Source organism: Tachyglossus aculeatus, chromosome 6 (assembly GCF_015852505.1).
Source record: "Tachyglossus aculeatus isolate mTacAcu1 chromosome 6, mTacAcu1.pri, whole genome shotgun sequence".
In the NCBI taxonomy this organism is placed as follows: Eukaryota; Metazoa; Chordata; class Mammalia; order Monotremata; family Tachyglossidae; genus Tachyglossus; species Tachyglossus aculeatus.
The window spans coordinates 54,150,218-54,174,760 of NC_052071.1; the positions used below are offsets into that span (position 1 = coordinate 54,150,218).

Consider the following 24,543-nt stretch of genomic DNA (forward strand, 5'->3'; position numbering starts at 1 on the left):
AGTGTCACTTATTTTTCACATAACTTACTCTGTGGATGTCCAAAAAAAATTCCAGATGCCTGTAAGCCTTTGACCAACAAAAATTTGTGTTTTGGTTGTTGTTGTTTTAAGATGCACACGTTTGAAACTATCTTGTGTTGGATCCACAGTGAGAAGTTGAGGAAGATGCAGTGATCTAAGAAGATACATGATTCCTGAGCTCTTTCTTTTAAAAAAAAGACATTAAGTTCTTAAGTGTTAGGCACTATGGTAACTACTGGATTATTTAAAAGATACATTTATGGGACATAGGGTTCACCATCTAAGGCAGGAGAAAAAGTATTTTATCCCCATTTTACAGGTGATGAAACAGAAGGGAGAAGCAGCGTGGCTCAATGGAAGAGCCCGGGCTTTGGGGTCAGAGGTCGTGGGTTCAAATCCCAGCTCTGCCACTTGTCAGCTGTGTGACTTTGGGCAAGTCACTTCACTTCTCTGGGCCTCAGTTCCCTCATCTGGAAAATGGGGATTAAGTCTGTGAGCCCCACGTGGGCTCACAGCAGTTAGAACAGTGCTTTGCACATAGTAAGCACTTAATAAATGCCATAAAAAAAGGGCCATGGGCCTGCGAGTTGGAGGCCCTGAGTTCTAATCCTAGCCCTGCCACTTGCCTACTGTGGGACACTTGGGCAAATCATTTAACTTCTCTGGGCCCCAGGTTTTTTCATCTGTGAAATGGTGATACGATACCTCTTTTCCATCCTACTTAAACTGGGAGCCTCATGTGGAATGAAAATTGTGTCTGATCTGATTATCCCATATCTATCCCAAGACTTGGTACAGTGCCTGGTACATAGTAATAACAATAATAATAATAATGGCATTTATTAAGTGCTTCCTATGTGCAATGGACTGTTCTTAGCGCTGGGGAGGATACAAGGTGATCAGGTTGTCCCACGTGGGGCTCACAGTCTTAATCCCCATTTTACAGATGAGGAAACTGAGGCCCAGAGAAGTGAAGTGACTTACCCAAGGTCACACAGCTGACAAGTGGCAGAGGCTGAGATTTGCACCCATGACCTCTGGCTCCAAAGCCCGTGCTCTTTCCACTGAGCCACGCTGCTTCTCTAGTAGACTGTAAACTCCTTGTAGGCAGTAACTTTGTCTAGCAACTCAATTTAATTTTACTTCCCCAAGACTTTGTGCATGCAGTTCTCTATGTTGCTCCATAAATACCCTTGATGATTGACTGATTACTTTAGCTTTTAAAGACATATGTTATTCCAGTAGTAGTATCTCTACTAGGTGGTAAAAGTCCTTGAGGATAGGAATTGTGTCTACCAACTATTGTCCTCTCCTAAGTGCTTATTATAGTGCTCTGCACACAGAAAATGCTCAACAATACTAATGATAGATTGATTATAAGTAGATGTTGGTCTTTGGCTCGAAGATGACCGGCTGCCGTGAAGGTTTTAGGACTATCTCTCTTCCTACCTGCCCCTCCATCAGACTCCATCTCTCCTGAATCTCCAGCTCTTTCAAGGTAAACTCAGTGTGTTTTCGACATACAAGTTCATGAATTGGTTAAATTTATAGTTTATGATTATGTGATTGTGGTTAATGAGACTATTTACACAGGATTAGCCATCTCGAAGACTTTCCAATCAGTAAGTAATGCAACAGTGAGTTTTGAGTTGCTTGGATCAAATGTGTTATGCAGGTATGAAAATATTCAAATTTCTCTGGAGTAACAGAAAAAAAAGAGAACAAAAGAATAGGTATACAATAATCTTAGGTATGTAACATTTGGAAGACATATTCTGAATTACTAAGCTCCCTTCTGGAGATCTGTGAATGATGTTGCTTATACATTTTGCAGAAGGGGGATGATCTGAATCATATTAGTTTTGCTTTTTTAAAATTAAAACAGTAAACTGAGAGGCAGCACAGACTAGTGGGGATAGCTTGGACCTTGAGAGTCAGAGGACCAGGGTTCTAATCTCAGCTCTGCCCTTGGCCTACTTGTGATCTTATACAAGTCACTTTAACTGCTTTGTGCCTCAGTTTCCTTATCTGTAAAATGAGGATTAAATAGATGCTCTCCCTCGCCCTTTGCCCGTTAGCCCCATGTGAGACAGGAACTGTGTCTGATGTGATTGCCTTGCATCTACACCAAAGCTGAATACCGTCCTCGGTAAATGATAAGCCCTTCCAAGAAACTCAATTATTATCATAATTAAACTCACATTCTGTGTGCCAATCCTGCTCACTGGGTGCTTAGCAAATAATAAACTCTTTCTAAGTAAAACAATAATTATCAGAATTATACTCAGACTCCCCCTACAGACTGTAAACTCGCTGTGGGCAGGGAATATGTCTGTTATATTGTTGTGATGTACTCTCCCAAGCACTTAGTAATAATAATAATAATAATAACGGCATTTATTAAACACTTACAATGTGCAAAGCACTGTTCTAAGCACTGGGGAGGTTACAAGGTGATCAGGCTGTCCCACGGGGGGCTCACAGTCTTAATCCCCATTTTACAGATGAGGTAACTGAGGCCCAGAGAAGTGAAGTGACTTACCCGAAGTCACACAGCTGACAATTGGCGGGGCGGGGATTTGAACCCATGACCTCTGACTTCAAAGTTCAGGCTCTTTTCCACTGAGCCACACTGCTTCTCTGTGCTTCGCACTATATATACTTAATATATATAGTGGCATGCACACAGTAAGGGCTCTATAAATGCAATCTATTGATTGATTGGATGACCTTCCCATTCAATGGGTGATTATGCCTAAGAGTTCCTTTGGCCTTGAAAGATTTCCATGTTTAGATTGGAGGTGGTTTTTACATATGTAAACCCTCCTAATCCATTAATGCTATTTACTAAGTGTTTACTCTGGGTACTCTGTGTTTCTCACTATATATACTTAATATATATAGTGGCATGCACACAGTAAGGGCTCTATAAATGCAATCTATTGTTTGATTGGATGATGTTCCCATTCAATGGGTGGTTATGCCTAAGAGTTCCTTTGGCCTTGAAAGATTTCCATGTTTAGATTGGAGGTGGTTTCTATATATGTAAACCCTCCTAATCCATTAATGCTATTTACTCTGGGTACTCTGTGCTTCTCACTATATACACTGGTATTCATTGATCTCCCCCTGTGTCTAGAGCACTGTACTAGGTGCTTCTGTGTGAAGGACTGTGAGTTTGCATTCCTTGGAGGGGTTCTGTGTCTGTAAAGTCTTCAGCTCCTTGACATATGAGTCTCCACTGGGTAACAAACACACCTCTTCTAGACCCTAAGCTCATTTTGGGCAGGGAATGTTGTCAACCAACTCTGTCATCTTGTAATAATAACGATGGCATTTGTTAAGTGCTTACTATGTGCAAAGCACTGTTCTAAGTGCTGGGGAGGATACAAGGTGATCAGGTTGTCCCACTTGGGGCTCACAGTCTTCATCCCCATTTTACAGATGAGGTCACTGAGGCACAGAGAAGTGAAGTGACTTGCCCAAAGTCACACAGCTGACAACTGGCAGTGTTGGGACTTGAACCCATGACCTGTGGCTCCCAAGCCTGTGCTCATTCCACTGAGCCAAGCTGCTTCTCAACCAACCACTTCTCAACTCAACCAACCAACCCTGTATATATGTATATATGTTTGTATGTATTTATTACTCTATTTATTTTATTTGTACATATTTCTTCTATTTATTTTATTTTCTTAATATGTTTTGTTTTGTTCTCTGTCTCCTCCTTCTAGACTGTGAGCCCACTGTTGGGTAGGGACCATCTCTATGTGTTGCCAACTTGTACTTCCCAAGCGCTTAGTACAGTGCTCTGCACACAGTAAGCGCTCAATAAATACGATTGAATGAATGAACTTACTCTCCCAACCACTTGGAACAGAGCTTTCCACCCAGTGAGCAGTCAATAAATACTATTGATGGATTGATTGATCTCGGACAACAGCTGCTGACATTGAAAGTTTGAGATCCAATGTCAGGGAGTCTTCAGGGACAAAAGGGGTGTGGAATAGCAAGTTTGAGATTCTGTGCTTAAATGTACCTCCTGATTAACTGATTGGAAGCAGTGTGGCACCATGGATAGAGAAGGACATGGGTTCTAATTCCGGCTCTGTACTTGTCTTCTGTATGACCTTGGACAAGTCACTTCACTTCTCTGGGCTTCAGTTCCCTCATCTGTAAAATGGGGATTTGGACTGTGGGACAGGGACTGAGTCCAACCCAATATCCACCCCAGTGCTTAGTAATAATACTAATAATGATGGCATTTGTTAAGCACTTACTATGTGCAAAGCACTGTTCTAAGCACTGGGGAGGATGCAAGGTGATGAGGTTGTCCCACTTGGGGCTCACAGTCTGAATCCCCATTTTACAGATGAGGTCACTGAGGCCCAGAGAAGTGACGTGACTTGCCCAAAGTCACACAGCTGACAACTGGCGGAGCCGGGATTTGAACCCATGACCTCTGACTCCAAAGCCCGTGCTCTTTCCAATGAGCCACGCTGCTTCTCTATTAGTGTCTGGCACATAGTAAGCGCTTAATAAATGCCACGATTATTATCATAAATACTATGAGGCCTGGAGACTGCTCTGTTTTCCCTTCCACGGCCCTCCCGCAGTCTGCCAACCGTTCTGAAGCCAACCAGAGCAGCAGAGGAGTAGGAGGTCAGGGCTATGGGCTGGAAAAGCCAGGATTGTTAGCTGTCGATCAGAAGTGCAGGTTTGCATATTGCATTTTATATGCTATTTATCCCACGAACTTTCGACCGATTTGTAGCAGTATTTCTTCCCAGGTTCAGATTATAGTGGGAAATCGTATGTTTGTAATCGTGCTATTTCTGTTTCTATTTTCAGACCTTTGTAATGGAAATATCACATCAATCAACGGTACTTATGAGTGCCTAGCGAGGCTTAGTGGAAAAAGCTCAGCTTGGGAGTCAGAGGTCGTGGGTTCTAATTCCGACTCTGCCACTTGTCTGCTGTCTGACCTTGGGCAAATCACTTCACTTCTCTGGGCCTCATCTCTAAAACGGGGATTAAGACTGTGAGCCACTCGTGGGACAAGACGATTTACTTGTATCTACCCCCAGCGCTTAGAAAAGTGCTTGGCACATAGTAAGCGCTTAACAAATACCATCATTCAATCAATCAATCAATCGTATTTATTGAGCACTTACTGTGTGCAGAGCACTGTACTAAGCGCTTGGGAAGTACAAGTTGGCAACATATAGAGACAGTCCCTACCCAACAGTGGGCTCACAGTCTAGAAGGTCATTATTATTATAATTATTACAGTCATTATTATTACAGAGCCTCTACAAAGCACTCAGAAGACTACATTAGGGAAAGGAGACGTGATCCCTTCCCTCAAGGAAGTCTAGTGGGAGAAATAAACATTAAAATAAGTTACAGATGTGGAAGTGACGGAGTAAGGATGTGTTCATAAGTAGGGTGAGGCTGGGAATGTGCTTAAGGCACATAGTCTTAAGTGCGTAGGTGACTCAGTAAAGTGGGAAAACAGTTTAAGGGAGACCAGAGATTATACGGGGAAGGTTTATAATACTGCCTGCTCAGCCAGTTTTAGGTGACAGCAGCACATTTTTCATTTATAAATTATTTAGGTTCATATATTATGGCAATGTTATATGGAGAAACTAGGGTCTTAAAGAATAGAAATGATTTGTATCTCCTCTACTTTTAATGATTTAAACAATTATTTATTCAACATTTACTATGTGCTAAATGCAGGGAAAAGTACAAGATGATGACAGCCAAGCACTCAGTACTGTCCTCTGCAAACGGTAAGAGCTCAATAAATACCACCGCTCGGATCCAATTCGCTGTCATCTATTGAGCACACTTTTCTAAAAATCTGATATAACAACAGCAGAGGACGGGCAAAACAAAGATGTTTTGGATTGTATTTGCAGAGCCAGCTAAATAAAGTAGGTTACGAGCAAATGAGGCAATGAACTGATGTTTGCTCTCATAGCACGGGAGGATGTTACCTATGGGAGGATGTTACCTATCTAATTAGCAACAGAAATGTGAACTGAAACAGAAAGTGTGAGTCTTACAATCCCATGCAAATCTGGTTGTCTGCTCAAGTCATGAAGCTATATTCTGCCAACAAGCAGCTCACTAATACATCACCCAGTACAGTTATACGGATCTGTTAAATGAGTTGGGTGTAAGAATAATAGACCGAGCCAAGAACGGGGTATTCATGTGGAATGGTTTCTCTGGGAAGCAGTGTGGCATAATGGAAAGAACATGGGTTTGAGAGTCAGAAATTGTGGTTTCTAATCCCAGCTCCGTCACTTGTCAGCTGTGTGACTTTGGGCAAGATACTTAACTTCTCTGTGTCTCAGTTACCTCATCTGTAAAATGGGGATTAAGACTGCGGGCCCCATGTGGGACAACCTGATAATCTTGTATTTACCCCAGTGCTTGGCACATAGTAAGCGCTTAACAAATACCATTTTAGAGAAGCGGCGTGACTTAATGGAAAGAGCATGGGCTTGAGAGGCAGAAGTTGTGGTTTCCAATCCCGGCTCCATCACTTGTCAGTTGTGTGACTTTGGGCAAGATACTTAACCTCTCTGTGCCTCAGTTACCTCATCTGTAAAATGGGGATTGAGACTGTGGGCCCCATGTAGGACAACCTAATAATCTTGTATTTACCCCAGAGCTTAGAACAGTGCTTGGCACATAGTAAGCACTTAACAAATACCATTTTAGAGAAGCAGTGTTGCTTAGTGGAAAGAGCCTGGGGTTGGGAGTCAGAGGTCATGGGTTCTAATCCCAGCTCCGTCACTTATCAGCTGTGTGACTTTGGAGAAGTCACACAGGGATGCAGGGATGCAGGGGTGCATGCTTTTGGCATGCAGCATGGCTTAGCAGAAAGAGCCTGGGCTTTGGAGTCAGAGGTCATGGGTTCAAATTCCACTTCCACCAATTGTCAGCTGTGTGACTTTGGGCAAGTCACTTAACTTCTCTGTGCCTCAGTTACCTCATCTGTAAAATGGGGATTAAGACTATGAGACCCCTGTGGGACAACTTGATCACCTTGTAACCTCCCCAGTGCTTAGAACAGTGTTTTGCACATAGTAAGCGCTTAACAAATGTCAATATTATTATCATTATTATGTCACAACTTCTCTGTGCCTCCATTACCTCTTCTGCAAAATGGGGATTGAGCCCCCCGTGGACAACCTGATCACCTTGTATCCCCCCCAGTGCTTAGAACAGTGCTTTGCACATAGTAAGTGCTTAACAAATGTCATTATTATTATTATTATTATTATTATTATAATTACTACCTCCTTGTCAGTTAGCATAAACTGTGTACAAACAAAGAATCCTTTAGAAATCACAGACTTTCCTTAACTAAGTGGCTAGGCCTGGATGAGAGGTGTATTTGGCTGACTAAACTTCAAACCAGAACCCAGTAGCTAGGCTGCAGCCAAGGCCTCAAGACTGGACAGCGGATGATGCAGAATTAGCTTCACTGGCCAGAGTATATGAGAGTAGATATTCTAGGAATACCCAAGGAGCTCCTTAATGAAAGCATTTGGGAAAGAAATCACTGAAAAGATGTGCTGAAACTCATCGTAAGGACATGTAGCATTCATCTTGACAACAGGATAATGATTGCAGTTGACAGCCAGCTGGAATCCTGGTATCTCCAAACCTCAGACATCGGTGAGTGGAGCGAACTTAATTGACACATTTCAACCAAGTATCTGGGCCATGGAACCACGGCACAAGAAATGAAACAGTCCTGCAAAAGAAATACTGCCAAATCACCCACCCAAGTTTCCTCAAGATGGCACCGGTGGAAGTGTCCGAAACCGAGTTTCCAGTTTGATTATCGACAAATTCGGGTTGTTTATTGTCCTGAGAAATTGAATACACCCAGTTGACAGCCTCAGTTGTCAAAACAAATGCCCCAAAACACATTAGATAAGGATTCTGAGTGAGGGAAGGGTAAGGCTGAAAGTTGGGTTGGGGCTACATTAGGGTTACGGTAGTGTTGCATGTGGGCTTGGTGTTAAAAGAAGGGTAGAGGGCGAGTGATGAATGATAGTGCTGTCTGCTAGGTATGCTATGGGGCACCTAAAGAGCATCATAAACATCCTTCAACAATCCCCTACTCCCGATCAACAACCCCCTTCATTTCCTCACCCCATTCTGGCAAGCAGGACTTCAGAGAGCTAACTGCTCTGAGTAGCAATGGGGGTCGGGAGAAGGGATTGACTGGGGTTCGTAACCAGCCGTTCCCTTCCTGCACCCTCACTACCCTGGGATGTAGTAGCTCCTACTTTCCCGGTTTGGCAGGGGGATAGTTTGCGTGGAGGAGAAGGAGGAGACATATTTCCTTGGATGCTGTCCTGGGCCAAATTGGGCCAGGAAAAATACTGTTCCGGCATGGCTGAGTGAAAGGAGGCACAGGCCTAGCACTCAAAGAACCTAGGTATCCACCCTAGCACTTAGTACAGTGCCTGGCACATAGTAAGCACTTAACAAATACCACACATTATTATTATTATTATTATCATTAAGTTCTAATCCAGCTCAACCACTTATTCCCTATGTGACCGGAGGCAAATCAATTAACTTTTCTGTGCCTCAGTTTCCTCATTTGTAAAATGGGCATTCCACACCTGTCTGCCTTCCTTCTTAGACTAGGAGCCCTCTGTGGGACAGGGACTATGTCTTACCTGATTATCTTAAAACTACTCCGGGGCTTAGTAATTATCGTAAAACAAACTTCTTCAATGCTTAGTACAGTGCTTGGCAATTGGTAAGCATATTATTATTATTATTATTGTTGTAGCAGCAGCATCTGGCTGGCCTGAAAAACTTAATGCACCTTTCAAAGTACCTAAATTAGGAAACTTCTCCCACCTCCCCACCTGGAGCACTTATTAATAATTGGTCATAAGGAGATCTATGGTTTACAGTATTTAGGTAAAAATAAAGTTAATGAGGATGAATGGAAAAACTGTGTAAAGAGGGCTGCATAATGGTGACAGATTCTTAAGCATAAAATTAAACAAATTAATATATAATTGAGAACAAGATGAAATACATTTTTATCTTTGTCCTAATGAAATAAAATTCCATAAAATGTTTAACTGATTGCTTAAAATGCAGGATCATTAAAATATATTGCTTTATTAATCTGCCTTTAATCAATTGATGGGCATAATCAGGGAACTAACATTTTGGGACTCAGAAATGCATTATTGTTTCCAATATTCTTTGTCGACAATCTGATCCCAGATTTGCTTTGCTGAATGTAAATCTCTACAGTAGATTTTGCTAACAATTCAAACTGGGGTACACAGTAGCAAATTGATGTACAACAGAATGCGCTAGGGATTCTACATGCATAAGGTGGGAATTATGCTCACACTAAAGTTAAGGCAGCTACTATGAGTCAACTGAATGACTACTGGCATTTTGCAAACATTGAGTTTGATTAATTTGGCTAAACAAAAGATTGTTTGCATTTATTTCAGGAGAGGCGCGAAGCAGCAAACAATACATAAAACTGGAATAATGAAATTGCCACAATGTCAGTTTTTTTTGGAAATTGATTTCAAAAGAATTTGAAACAAGCAGTTGAAATATATATTTCAGCACATTATTGATGAAGGCAGAAGTCAAAGGATTAAAAGAGCCAGAAATCATACCAAGGCATTTTTAAATATGACATGCACTATGGTCATGGTTTGATTTGGGAGATACCATACCTTTTCTTAATCCATTAATGCAAGCTATGAAAATATTTTAATGAAATTAAACTCAATAAATAACAATTACCTAATTTAGAAAATACGACATCAAAATCCATACAATGTAAATTACAATACATTTGGCTAGTCCCTTTATTTTTTTTGGCAGATATAGTGACTATTCGTACGAAAATATGAATCGTGAAAGTTGGCCAGCTATGAAAATAACTTTGGTATTTCTTTCCATAAGTAACAATACCCTTTTTTTTCAATGAAGCACCGATACCCTTTAGTCACTGTCAGTGTTGCAAGTGCAGAAGCAGGGGGAAGAATATATATGAGACATGGCTTTCTAATGTGAATATTTCAGATGTCAGAAACCCAATCCTAAAACATGGAGCGAGATGTGCTCATTACTGTCTCCCAAAGCAGAGCATGAGACAAAAGGCAACCAGTTTCTATCATGGCTTTGGCTGCTACAGGACTTTACTGTAAAGAGGATGGGCTTGGGTTCTAATTCCAGCTCCACTACTACTTGCCTGCTGTGTGACTTTGGACAAGTCACTTAAATCCCTGTGCATCAGTTTGGGGATTCAACACCCATTCTTCCCCTTACTCATACTGTCAGCCCCTTATGGGACAGGGAACGTGTCTGACCTGATTACTCTTTATCTACCCCAGCACTTAGTACAGTGCTTGAGAAGTAATAAGCACTTAACAAATCCCACAGTTATCATCATCATCATTTTCATTGTTTTCTCCGGGATTCTAGTTAAGCCATGGGGTTGCCGACTTGTACTTCCCAAGAGCTTAGTACAGTGCTCTGCACACCATAAGCGCTCAATAAATACGACTGAATGAATAATCAGTCATATCCATCAAGGCAAGTAGCTCTCTTCCTCCCTTCAAAGCCCTACTGAGAGCTCACCTCCTCCAGAAGGCCTTCCCAGACTGAGCCCCCTTTTTCCTCTCCTCCTCCCCATCACCCCCCCGCCCTACCTCCTTCTCCTCCCCACAGCACTTGTATATATTTGTACAGATTTATTACTCTATTTATTTTACTTGTACATCTTTACTGTTCTATTTATTTTGTTAATGAGGTGTATATAGCTTTAATTCTATTTGTTCTGACGATTTTGACACCTGTCTACATGTTATGTTTTGTTGCCCGTCTCCCCCTTCTAGACTGTGAGCCCGTTGTTGGGTAGGGAGCGGATCTGGAGAAGCAGCATGGCTCAGTGGAAAGAGCCCGGGCTCTGGAGTCCGAGGTCATGGGCTCAAATCCCGGCTCTGCCGTCAGCTGTGTGTCTTTGGGCAAGTCACTTAACTTCTCTGTGCCTCAGTTACCTCACCTGTAAAATGGGGATTAAGACTGTGAGCCCCCCGTGGGACAACCTGATCACCTTGTATCCTCCCCAGCGCTTAGAAAAGTACTTAATAAAGTACTTAATAAATGCCATTATTATTATTATTATTATCTATATATTGCCGACTTGTACTTCCCAAGTGCTTAGTACAGTACTCTGCACACAGTAAGTGCTCAATAAATATGACTGAATGAATGAATGAATAGCAGAAGCTGGGTCTTTCATAGAACTCATAGCTCTAGCACCGATGAACTCATTTGTGTCCATCCTTATCACTTAGACTGTAAGCCCACTGTTGGGTAGGGACTGTCTCTATATGTTACCAACTTGTACCTCCCAAGCGCTTAGTACAGTGCTCTGCACACAGTAAGTGCTCATAAATATGATTGATTGATTGACTGATTGATTAGAGTCAGGTCCTGGGTTCTAGTCCCACCTCTGCCACTTGTTTACTGTGTGACCTTGAGCAAGTCACTCTACTTCTCTTTGCCTCAGTTTCCTCATCTGTAAAATGAGGATTAAGATTGTGAGCCCCGTGTGGGACAGGGACTGTGTCCAACCTGATTACCTTGTATCTACCCCAGTGTTTAGTACAGTGCCTGGCATACAGTTCTTTTTCTTCAAATGCCGTTGAGTTATTTCATTCATTCATTCAATCATATTTATTGAGCGCTTACTGTGTGCAGAACACTGTACTAAGTGCTTGGGAAGTACAAGAACACGGGCTTTGGAGTCAGAGGTCATGGGTTCAAATCCCAGCTCCGCCACTTGTCAGCTGTGTGACTTTGGGCAAGTCACTTCACTTCTCTTGGCCTCAGTTACCTCATTTTTAAAATGGGGATTAAGACTGTGAGCCCCCCGTGGGACCACCTGATCACCTTGTAACCTCCCCAGTGCTTAGAACAGTGCTTTTCACATAGTAAGTGCTTAACAAATGCCATTATTATTATTATTATTATTATTATTATTATTACAAGTTGGGTCATTTCTGAGCCATAGTGACTCCATGGATACACCCTCTTCGGAACACCCCATAGTAAGCATGTCCCAGGGAACAGCATATAGTAAATGCTTAAAAATAGCATTATTATTATTATCATTATTATTATCATGTGGAACTAACTACTCAAACTCAAATCAGGAAACAGTTGTCACTGATTCCGGCAGGCCAGGCTGACCACTTTCAAATTTCTCATTCAACTAGCGAAGCTGGTAACGTCGGAATTGCTGGTTGGCTGGTTTAGGCCTCCTCCATATCTCTGCCTTCCTGACAACTCCCAAATTGATGTGAGAGAGAAGGATACAGTGAGCCTCAAAGGCAGAGTATCGTCCCATGATCTATGTAATGAGACACACCCGTTCTATCGGCTCCCATTAAATTGTGCCAGAACCAACTTGAAGATTCAGGCTTTCAACACTTCGCTAAACACCACATAAATTCTACTACTTTTTCTGTCACTACTTACCCTCTTCTACTGTCCTCAGGATCAAACTATTACAGTAAAATTGTTACTTTACTTTGCAAAGCAGTCATGTAAAATCATGAATTGTTGATACTTAAAACTGTTGTCAATGACTGTACACAGTACAAACTACTGTATGCATTCAAATGAAAAAGTTGCACCTGAAGTTAGATTAATGAAGTAATTACAAACTTCTGAGCTAATAAATGGAGCAGGCACCATTTGGAATCCTCCTCGAAAGGGTATTTTTGTAGCAAGGCAATAGAAACAGCAACTAAGTATCAAGAATGAATATCACTGACCAGGTTGCAATGGCCTATTTTTTTAACAGTTTTAAATAAATTTATTACTGAGTCCTAGTGCCTGGCTAGTACAGGGAGGAGTGAGGAATGCTTCCCACTGAAAGCTTGATATTCACTCCACCTTCAATCCCTCTGCACTTAAATATTAATCTTTTATTCTCCCATTTATCCTATCTGCAAGTTTTTTTTTTTCATTGTCTGTCTCCTCCTCTAGACTGTAAGCTCCTTACAGGCAGGCATCACGTTTACTAACTCTATCACATTTTACTCTCTCAATGCTCTGTACGATTTTTTGCATACAGTCAGCACTCAATAAATATCATTGACTGATCAATTGATCTGATCTAAGCCTCTCCCAGGCTCCAACCCTGATATGTGTCCCCCGTGTGCTATACTTGAGGAAATGAGGAGAAGAAACTCTACTTTCAGGACCTGGTAGAATGACCCCAGACTTTGCCAATGTTTCATGTCACCTTGAGTGGAGAGGTGGAAGAAGATGGGGGGGAATAGGATGGAGAGAGAGAGGGAGAAAGAGAGAGAGCAAGAGAAAGTGTGTGTGTGTGTGTGTATGGATAAGCTACTGTTGCTAATTCCCAAAAAGGTTGCATGTGATTTGTGTATTTCTTTTGAATGAAAATTTCCTTCCTGAAGGTCCACAGGGCTTTATCTAACTTGTCCAGACTTCTAGCCTCAGAGGGCCTTGCGATTGAGCCCAGTAAAACTTCCGCACAAACTATGCCCTTGACCTTATTTCTGTTCAGCAGTGTTGATTCTACAACAGAATTATAGAGATAGCCATGACCTTTCCCAAGGTGGTTCTCGATCTCTGCCACAGATGTTTTCATCAACTCTGTGCAGAACACTGTGCTAAGTGCTTGGGAGAGCAGAAAATGGCTAGTAAACATGATCCCAGCCTTCAGGAGCTTAGAGTCTACCAGGGTAGACAGAAATATAAATAAATTGCATGTTAGATTATACAGGGGGGACTCTGGAGATACAGAAATGATGAAAAAGAGAGAGGAGCCAATGCCATGGTTACAGGGTTTGAGAGACAGCAGTGGCATTGCTGCCTGTGATGAGAACATTTTTTGGAGAAGAGGATTTGGGAACACCTACAGTGATAATAATAGTTGTGGTATTCATTAAGCATTTACCATGTGCCAAACACTGTACTGAATACTGGAGTAGATAAAAGGTACGAGGGTTTGGCCACAGTTCCGTCCCACATGGGGCTCACAGTCTTAATCTCCATTTTACATATGAAGTAACTGAGGGACAGAGAAGTCTCCAAGGTCACACAGCAGACAAGTGGTGGAGCTGAAATTCGAACCCTAATAGAGTCAGGCTTGGACTCCATCCACTACCTCATGCTGTTTCTCTAGATTTTTGGTTTTGGCCTAAGATTTTTGGCTTTCATTTTAGTAATCTGCCTGGGTAAGCGTAGTAGAATTCTTTACTTTTTGCTTAGGTCTTTCGCTTATGTCACGTTTTCACTGACAGAAATAAACAATCTTACATTCACTGATTCCTTGGGGATACCCGAAATAAAATTTACCAGAAAAACTCATTCTCTTTCATGACTGAAAAATTCAAGATGGGTTCTATTTTGGAAATAGACTGAATCAACAGAGAATAGTTTTCGTACCATGTATATTCTAATTTTGAGATTTCAAAAAAATATGGTGTTTGAGATTAAGACCTTCCCGGTCTGACTCATATTAAAAAACAGGCTTTTGCTCTTTGGGATTGCAGTTCCAATCTAGCCTGAACCTGGTGAACAAGATTTTTTCTTATCTGGTAACTGGAAAGGTCTTGGGGAAAAAAAAAACCAAAACATTTGCTTGGTCTTGATCTATTTCTAAGGACTTGAAGAGGTACATCAAAAAAAACCAAAACACTTCAGTAGTCAAATGTTCCTATTTGAAATGGACAAAAATGACTATGTTATACCCCTGAAACAAAGCTGTCACACAATTACAAATTTGAGAACTATTTTTTTTTTCTGAATTTTCCATGTTTGTTGAATTCATCAGTTCATCAGATGCTTTTCTGCTTTCCTGGTCAATCGGCTTACAGACGTGGAAGCAAAAAAAAAAATCTAGGAAATATTTATAGGACTAGAGCTATTTCTGTGTTCCAGTAAGGCCATGTCTCCATGATAATGAATGGTCAGATTAATAGCTAAATTCAAGTAATTCAATACTCTACCAATCTGTATACATTCACTGAACATTTGTAATTTGGCCCCAATGGGTTTTTAATGATCAAATTCTTTCACGTGGAGTCATCGATATTTTCTTGAGTAATTCAATACACTATCAATCTGGCTAAATTCTTTGCAGGCCTGTAATTCAGCCCTAACTGGATTTTTAAAGAAATCAAATTGTTTCACGTGGAGTCATCAGGATTTATTTGAGCATTCCATGGATGCATGTAACTGTATTATGTCTTACAGAAAAGACAGCGGAGCAGTCTTGCCTACTGGGGATTTATAATCACGTCAAAAGTAGATGGATAAATACAGAAATGCTAACTGGCTTTGGTTGGGGCTAGCTATAAATGGGGGTACTCCTAGTTCCACATGATCAAGAAAAGATGGATTTATTAAGCATTTACTATATGCTAAGGCAGTGCGCTAAGTATTGAGTAGGTATGAGTCAATCAGAGAGTGGCCTAATATGGAACTGGAGCTGATAATTATGATAATTATGGTATTTGTTAAATACTTACTATGTGCCAAGCACTGTTCTAAGTGCTGGGCACTGTTCTAAGCATTGGGCACTGTTTTGAGCGCTTGAAGAAAAGGAGACACTCGACTTGGTGAATGAGGATTCTGATGCTATTTCAGTGAGGACAGCACTTGGATGAGGTGAAGAGGAAGACCGTGTGTTTGACAAAAAAAAAAAAGGGAGAGAGCCAGTGATTGTTCTTTTCTGAGTGGCAGGAAGAGAAATGGTCTCTCAATCAGAAATAACTGTCAAGGGTAATGGGCATTGGAGTCAATAAGATGGAGAAATAAGATTGCCGGGCAGAGGGTAAGGCAGAATTAAAGAAGGCAAGAATGAACTTGAAATGGCAAAGGTCCACCTGATATTGGATTTCCATACTAACAAGTGCTCATATTATTGTAATTGCTATATTGGATTTCTGAACCTTGAAAATGGTGAGGTTCAAATGAGATTTCCAATTCTAGTTGTATCAACTAGACCGTTTCTAGACTGCAAGCTTATTTAGGGCAGGGAATGTGTTTGCCATTGTACTCATGTGCTATTGTGCTATTGTGTCTGCTATTGAATGAATGAATGAATGAATACTCTCCCAAGCTCTTAGTACAGCATTCTACTGTACTAAGTTGTACTGTATTAATAAATACCACTGATTAACTGAATGATCAAAGCTCAGTTTGAGTTCAAATAGCTCCCTCAATGATCTCCCTAACACCAGTCTCTCCAGTCCACACTTCATTCATTAATTTAATTCATTCAATCATATTTATTGGGCATTTACTGTGTGCAGAACACTGTGCTAAGTGTTTGGAAAGTACAATTTGGCAACAGATAGAGACAGTTCCTACCCAACAATGGGCTCAGAGTCTAGAAGAGGGAGACAGACAGCAAAACAGCATAAGTAGACAGGTGTCAGTACCATCAAAATAAATAGAATTATAGATGTATACACATCATTAATAAAATGAACAGAGTAATTAATATGTACAAATATACACAATTGCTGTGGGGCAGAGGGAGGGAGTGGGGGTGATGGGGAGGGGAGGAGGAGCAGAGGATATGGGGGAAGCACAGGATAAGGGGGAAGCAGAAGATGGTGGGGGAGCAGAGGATAAGGGGGGAAGAATCATGCCTGGATCATATTTTTCTAAACTGATCTGCATGACTCTTCATGCTTTAAAGTCTTCAGTTCCATTCCTCTCCACATCCAGAAGAAACTCCTGGTAATTGGTTTCAAGGTAGTCCATAAAGATATCTCTCCCTCCCTCTATCATATTATTTGGTTCACAGTTTTCTTGCCCTCTTTTTTAAGCATTAACTCATATAAGCAACACACATTTAACTTCTTCCTCCTATTTCTAAGTAATTTTTTTCTCTTTCTCCCCATATAGATTATTAGTTTCTGAAAGGCAGGGATCTTTACTTAGGAGAGGCAGCATGGCATAATGGATAGAGCACAGGCTTGGGAGTCAGAAGGTAGTAGTTCTGGTTCAACCACTTGTCTGCCGTGTTACCTTGGGTAAGTCACTTCACTGTGCCTCAGTTCCCTTGTCTGTAAAACGGTGATTAAGACTGTGAGCCTTCTGTGTGACAAGGACCGTGTCCAACCCGATTATATCGTTTCTAGCCCATGGCACACAGTAAGCTCTTAAAAATATCATAAATATTATTGTTATCATTATTCTTATTATGACTTTTACGTCTTTTGAACTCTCTCAAGTCCTTGTGTTCTGCACACTATAGGCATTCACTAAACACTGCTAGTTTAAAGCAAGAAAAATTATAAATCAATCCATCATATTTATTGAGTACTTACTGTGTGTGGGGCACTGTACTAAGTGCTTGAAAAGAGTAGAATATTAAACAGTTGGTAGAAACAGTCCTTGCCCAGAGCACAGTTATGATGAATGTTCTATTTTTAAGGACAATCATTTCAGATTTCAAATGAATTTCACAGTAGATCTTTTTCTTCTCACATAGCTGTCCTAGGTCATTCAGAAAGATCTTTTTTAAAGCGTGCCAATGGACTAAAGCAACAATTTTTGTTTTCTCCACAGGTGGTAGAAGGGAAAGAATTATAATAAATATAGAGTTACCACTTTCTACTCCAACAAACTTTATCACGGAGTCGTGGCCAGGTGAACTCAAGGGGTTCTTAACTACAGATCATTCATCAGACTACAAAGTGGCTGTGGGTCTTTCTGCATTCTCCCAATATCAGAAATGGGTTACATTTATAGTTCCACTCTGTGTCAATTTAGAAGCAGCTACAGGTGATTAAATCCTCTGAGTGGTGTCCACCAGGACCATAAAATTTCCTTGATAAAAAAAGGCTGGACGAAAGGGAAGAGAAGAAAGAATCAGATGACTCTGGCCCAAACACTAAAAAAAAATCATTTGCGGGAAACATAGCCTTTTTGGCCTGAGTTTTCCAGATTGCCTGTATTCACTAACCATATTCAATTTCTCACTTCCTCTGACTGTATAGTTCACTAACCATATTCAATTTCTCACTTCCTCTGACTGTATAGATAGTGCCGGAATAGGCTGTTCTCCTGAGTAAAGCTTTCTTAGCAAAAAACAAAGTTGTAAATTCACAGTCCCTGTAAGTATGTGTAACCATAATGACTATCTCCAGTAATAAAGTTGATTTTAGAAAACTCATCTATAAGATCCCTGAACTACTTGAAAGCTAGAGTATGAGGTCAAGCTACAGTTGAAAAAAAAAACCCATCACCACTAAATTTCCATGGAATTGTTTACATGTCACCAACAAGAAAGCATCATAATAATTTTCAAAAAGAGAAAAGTTGAGCTTTCAATTTGTTCAATTAGGATGGGACTATTTCATTAAATCCTACACTATTACTCCAAATGGGTTGAGTTGTTGGAGCAAGCTAAATAAATTTTGGTAACTGAGAACATCCTTCTAAAAGGTCCTTAAGTTCATAGATAGAATTACTTGTTTTCTGAGACTAGAGATGCTGTACATCATGTTGCTTTCACTGTTGAATTAAAGCACCATTACTACTTTTATATGGTAGGCAATTTAACAAAAAACAACAAAGAAACTTTTGGAAATGTTCTGGCCGGGACCTAACTAAGAACAGCAAGTGTGAAACAGCTCTGTCACTTCCCTCGTTGAATAATAATAATAATAATAATAATAATGGCATTTACTAAGCGCTTACTATGTGCAAAGCACTGTTCTAAGCACTGGGGAGGTTACAAAGTGATCAGATTGTCCCACGGGCGGGCTCACAGTCCTAATCCTCATTTTACAGATGAGGGAACTGAGGCACAGAGAAGTTAAGTGACTTGCCCAAAGTCACACAGCTGACAAATGGGGGAGCCGGAATTTGAACCCATGACCTCTGACTCTAAAGCCCAGGCTCTTTCCACTAAGCCACGCTGTTTCTCCAAATTGACTATACTTCATCCTTTTTTATTTCAGTTTCTTTGGTTTCACACCTCAAATAGCAGAATTGTCATAACTGCTCAAAAAGAGGCTAATTTAGAATCTTCCCGCATCGGATAATCTGTCAGTCTGTCCGTGGCTTTGAGGTATTTTAACTCACTCTTTCAAAACTATTTTGAAATGTAACTGTACATGAGCTTAATGGATGTTCTGAATTCAAAAGTGAAACTCAAAGCAAAGGGAAACATAAAGGCCCCTATGAACTCCCTGGGGGGAAAAAAAAAGGTGTGATGCGAAAGCCCCTAAGAATACAGTGAATGTCCCATTTTCCGATGACGGTTCACAACACCGAGGCTCAATTCATCTAGCTCCTGAAAGAACATGAGGTCTAGTCTTCAAGCCATTAAGAGCATCTGAAAGCTCATAAGGAGCCCTCAGACGACAGGTAAAGAGACCGACAAATTCAAAAGCTGAAGTCCACCTGGTCTCCATATTCATCACATTTTGGATTGCCCTTGAAAATATTATGAAACTCTTGTTTTTTTTGTTGTTCCTTAACTACAATAATAATAATAAGAAGAAGAATGGCATTTATTAAGCGCTTACTATGTGCAAAGCACTGTTCTAAGCGTTGGGGAGGTTTCAAATCAATCAATCAATCAATTGTACTTATTGAGCGCTTACTGTGTGCAGAGCACTGTACTAAGCGCTTGGGAAGTACAAGTTGGCAACATATAGAGACAGTCCCTACCCAACAGTGGGCTCACAGTCTAAAAGGGGGAGACAGAGAACAAAACCAAACACACTAACAAAATAAAATAAATAGAATAGATATGTACAAGTAAAATCAATAAATGGAGTAATAAATATGTACAAACATATATACATATATACAGGTGCTGCGGGGAAGAGAAGGAGGTAAGATGGGGGGATGGAGAGGGGGACGAGGGGTAGAGGGGTAGACGAAGGGTAGAGGAAAGAAGGGGTTGTCCAACGGGGGGGTTCACAGTCTTAATCCCCATTTTACAGATGAGGGAACTGAGAAACGGAGAAGTTAAGTGACTCACCTAAAGTTACACAGCTGACAACTGGAGGAGCCAGGATTTGAACCCATGACCTCTGACTCCAAAGCCCCTGCTCTTTCCACTGAGCCACGCTGCTTCTCAACTATAGAGTGGATACATTTCTAAACTAGAGAAGCAGCGTGGCTCAGTGGAAAGATCCCGGGCTTGGGAGTCAGAGGTCATGGGTTCGAATCCCGGCTCTGCCACATGTCTGCTGTGTGACCTTGGGCAAGTCACGTAACTTCTCTGAGCCTCAGTTCCCTCATCTGTAAAATGAGGATTAAGACTGTGAGCCCCCCATGGGACAACCTGATCACCTTGTATCCCCCCTCAGTGCTTAGAACAGTGCTTTGCACATAGTAAGCGCTTAACAAATGCCATTATTACATTACATTACCCACAATGCTTGTTTGAAGTATGACTGTCCTCAGACATTTGACCTTATTCAATAACCATTCTGTTAATCTGTTCATAAGGTCTGAGATGTGCCCCAATTGAAATGCAACCCTCCTTCAGACATGTCATGTCGTTCACAAAGAAACGGCTTCTTCTCGTCCTCGTTCTCCTCTTCCTCCAAGAGTGGCAGGTAGAGAGTGCTATCCCCATTTTGTAGTTGAGAGTTCAATTTACCACCTTGAGGTGACTATCAAACAAAGAGGGCTTCTGCTATCGTGCTGATGACACTACTTTTGAGTGTTTGACCAATTAAATTTAACGATGGCAATAAGGCAGAACACCTTCTCTGAGAAATTCTCAAAAAGCCTTATATAGAAAAGCAATCTATTCTAACGTTGGGAGGATAAAATGAGACTCTTGTTGTGGAAGTATTGTGGGGGAAAAAAAGCATGATATAGAAAAGCAAAATATTCTTTTTTTTCCCCACAGTACTTCCACAACAACAGTCTTATTTTAATCCTCCCAGCATTAGAATGTATTCCCCTCATTAATGTAAGTTGTTTGTGGGCTGGGAATGGATCACTTTTGCCTGGGACCCAACACTTAGTTCAGAGCATTACACCTAGTGGGTGTGCAATCAATCAATCAATCAATCGTATTTATTGAGCACTTACTGTGTGCAGAGCACTGTACTAAGCGCTTGGGAAGTACAAGTTGGCAACATAGAGAGACGGTCCCTAACCGACAGTGGGCTCACAGTCTAGAAGGGGGAGACAGACAACAAAACAAAACATGTGCAATAAATACCTGTGCCAACTCTCTCCCTTACCCCTCCTCTTCCTCCTTCTCCTCTTAATAATAGCAATAATAAAAATTTTGGTATTTGTTAACCGCTTTCTGTGTGCCAGGAACTGTATTAGAAGCAGCGTGGCTCAGTGGAAAGAGCCCGGGCTTTGGAGTCAGAGGTCATGGGTTCAAATCCCAGCTCTGCCAACTGTCAGCTGTGTGACTCTGGGCAAGTCACTTAACTTCTCTGGGCCTCAGTTACCTCAGCTGTAAAATGGGGATTAAGACTGTGAGCCCCGTATGGGATAGGGACTGTATCCAACTCAATTTGCTTGAATCCACCCCAGTGCTTAGTAGAGTTCCTGGCACATAATAAGCACTTAACCAACACCATAAATATTAGTAGTAGTAGAGCAGTGTGGCTCAGTGGAAAGAGCATGGGCTTTGGAGTCAGAGGTCATGGGTTCAAATCCCAGCTCCACCACTTGTCAGCTGTGTGACTTTGGGCAAGTCACTTCACTTCTCTGTGCCTCAGTTCCCTCAACTGTAAAATGGGGATTAAGTTTGTGAGCCCCACATGGGACAACCTGATCACCTTGTATCCTCCCCAGCACTTAGAACAGTGCTTTGCACATAGTAAGCGTTTAACAAATGCCATCATTATTATTAGTAGTAGTAGTGGAAGATAGAGTACAGGGCTGGGAATAGGAAAGACCTGGGTTCTAATTCCTGCTCTGCTACTTTCATTCATCCGTTCATTTAATTGTATTTATTGAGCACTTACTGTGTGCAGAGTACTGTACTAAGCGCTTGGGAAGTACTTGTCTGATGTGCAACAACTGCTCAGCACACAGTAAAGGCTCAATAAATGCAATAGACTGACTGGATACTACTGGCTCCATCCCTGTTTTGTGACCTTAGGCAAGTCATTTAACATCTCTGTGCCTCAGTTTTCATTTTGTATGAATGAGGATTAAGTACCTTCATTCATTCAATCAATCATTCAATCACATTGATTGAGTGCTTACTGTGTGCAGACCATTCATTCATTCTATCATATTTATTGAGCGCTTACTGTGTGTGGAGCACTGTACTAAGCGCTTGGGAAGTACAAGTTGGCAACATATAGAGACGGTCCCTACCCAACAGTGGGCTCACAGTCTAGAAACACTAAACACTTGAGAGAGTACAATGGAGCAGCATGGCCTAGTGTCAAGAACACGGGTTTAGGAATCAAAGGTCGTGAGTTCTAATCCCGGTTTCACCCCTTGTCTGCTGAGTGACCTGGGGCAAGTCACTTAACTTCTCTGTGCCTCAGTTACCTCATCTGTAAAATGGGGCTTGAGACTGTGAGCCCCCCGTGGGACAATCTGATTACCTTGTATTTAGAACTGCGCTTGGCACGTAGTAAGTGCTTAACAAATACCATAATTATAAATTATAATTATTATTGATGAACAGACACATTCCCTGACCATAATGAGTTTAGAGTCTAGAAGGGGAGACAAACATTAATATAAATAAATAAGTTACAGATACACTTAAGTGCTGTGGAGCTAGAAGAGGGGATAAATAAAGGGAGAAATTCAGGGTGTCCCAGAAGGGAGAGGGAGAAGAGGAAAGGAGGGCATAGTCAGGGAAGGCCTCTTGGAGATCTAAGGCTAAAAATGGGGGAAAATCTTTCAGGTATGAGGAAGGAGGGCATCCCAGGCCAGAGGCAAGATGTGGGCAAAAGTCCCCTAAAACAGAAAGTCTCTTGTGGGACTGAGACTTTTTCTGATCTGCAAGCGAGATTCAGTGGAAAGAGTACGGGCTTGGGAGTCAAAGGTCCTGGGTTTTAATCCCGGCTCTGCCACTTGTCTGCTGTGTGACTTTGGGCAAGTCACTTCACTTCTCTGTGCCTCAGTTACCTCATCTGTAAAATGGGGATTAAGACTGTGAGCCCCACGTGGGACAACCTAATCACCTGGTATCCCCCCCAGTACTTAGAACAGTGCTTTGCACATAGTAAGCATTTTAAAAATACTACTATTATTATTATTATTATTATTATTATCATTATTATTATTATTATCTGATTATCTTATATCTAGCCCAGCGCTTAGTACAGGGCTCAGAATATAATACGTGCTCAACAAATACCACAGTTGGCATTATTCCTTCACCAACCTTATCCCTCAACACACACATAACCCTAAATATGAAAGAAGATTCTAGCGTTCAATGCCTGGGCCTTAATCTGATCACCCTTTTTCTCCTATGCCCTTTGAAATTTGACATCAACAATTATTTTAATGAGCCTATCCAGTTTTAATCATTTTTCCTGACTTCAACCAACAGTTCTGTCATTCTGCATAAAGTAACACTCACTAGGGATCAATCTCAAAGGTACTTACCTGAACACGATAAAATTGCATCCCCATTTAAAATGAAACAAAACAAAAAGTCTGGTAAAGTGAAGTTACTCAGACTGAACAACCTTGGAAACTTTCCCCTTCAACTTTGTCCACTTATTTTGACTCATCTATCAACAACTAATTACAAATCTGCTTTGGTAGAAGGAAAATGATAGATAATTAAGATCCCTGTGTAGCACAAACAGACATAATGTAAGGAAATGGCTTTTCTATCCCACTTGAGGTTGTCCTTTCATTAATGGAAATCAATTTCCTGCTTTCCGTTATGTATTTTTTTCCTGCACATGGATATATCTTTCAAGCAAATATTCAGACCTACCATCTTTATGTGAGACAGAGAGAAAAAGTCCATTTCCACAAAAGGATCCACTTGCAGAAGTGATTCTCCAAAAAACTGACTAATCATTCCAAGGGACTATTTTTATTTCTGATATATTATGGACTTCAGTAAAATAATTGGAAGTCAATTTTAGGCTGCGGAGCAGCAAGGGTTTGGTTTTTTTCATACATTATAAAGAAAATAAAACTTACTGATTCTAGTATTGCTTAATCTTACCAGATCAGGCCAATTAACATTAATGTTTTTCAAAATAATGAATGTTAATCGGCCTGATCTGGGAATCAAAATCAAAACTGTTATTCCAAATTTTGTTCTAAATTCTGTCAAAAAGATATAGGCAATGACAGATTAACAAAACAGTAACCAATGGTCCCTGGTGGTAAAGGATGCCATCAAATAGTGCATGGTGTCATCTAGTCTACCAACTAAATCTCTTAATAAATACAGGTTCTGAAAGAAATTGGGTTCACCCTAGGTCACAGAGAAATTGGATAGGTAGGTTT

General features: G+C 40.9%; 1 protein-coding gene across 2 annotated transcripts in view; it reads right to left on the minus strand.

Annotated features, from left to right (window-relative positions):
• PCDH11X (protocadherin 11 X-linked) overlaps nucleotides 1–24,543 on the minus strand; it is a 1,230,124-nt gene that overhangs the window by 197,783 nt on the left and 1,007,798 nt on the right. The window contains exon 7 of one of the 2 annotated variants that reach the window (XM_038748013.1): nucleotides 9,780–9,803. The exons of the other annotated variant lie outside the window; for it this stretch is intronic. Within the exon in view, the coding sequence (XP_038603941.1) occupies nucleotides 9,780–9,803 (24 nt within the window). The remainder of the gene's footprint in view (nucleotides 1–9,779; nucleotides 9,804–24,543) is intronic. 2 annotated transcript variants of the gene reach the window in all.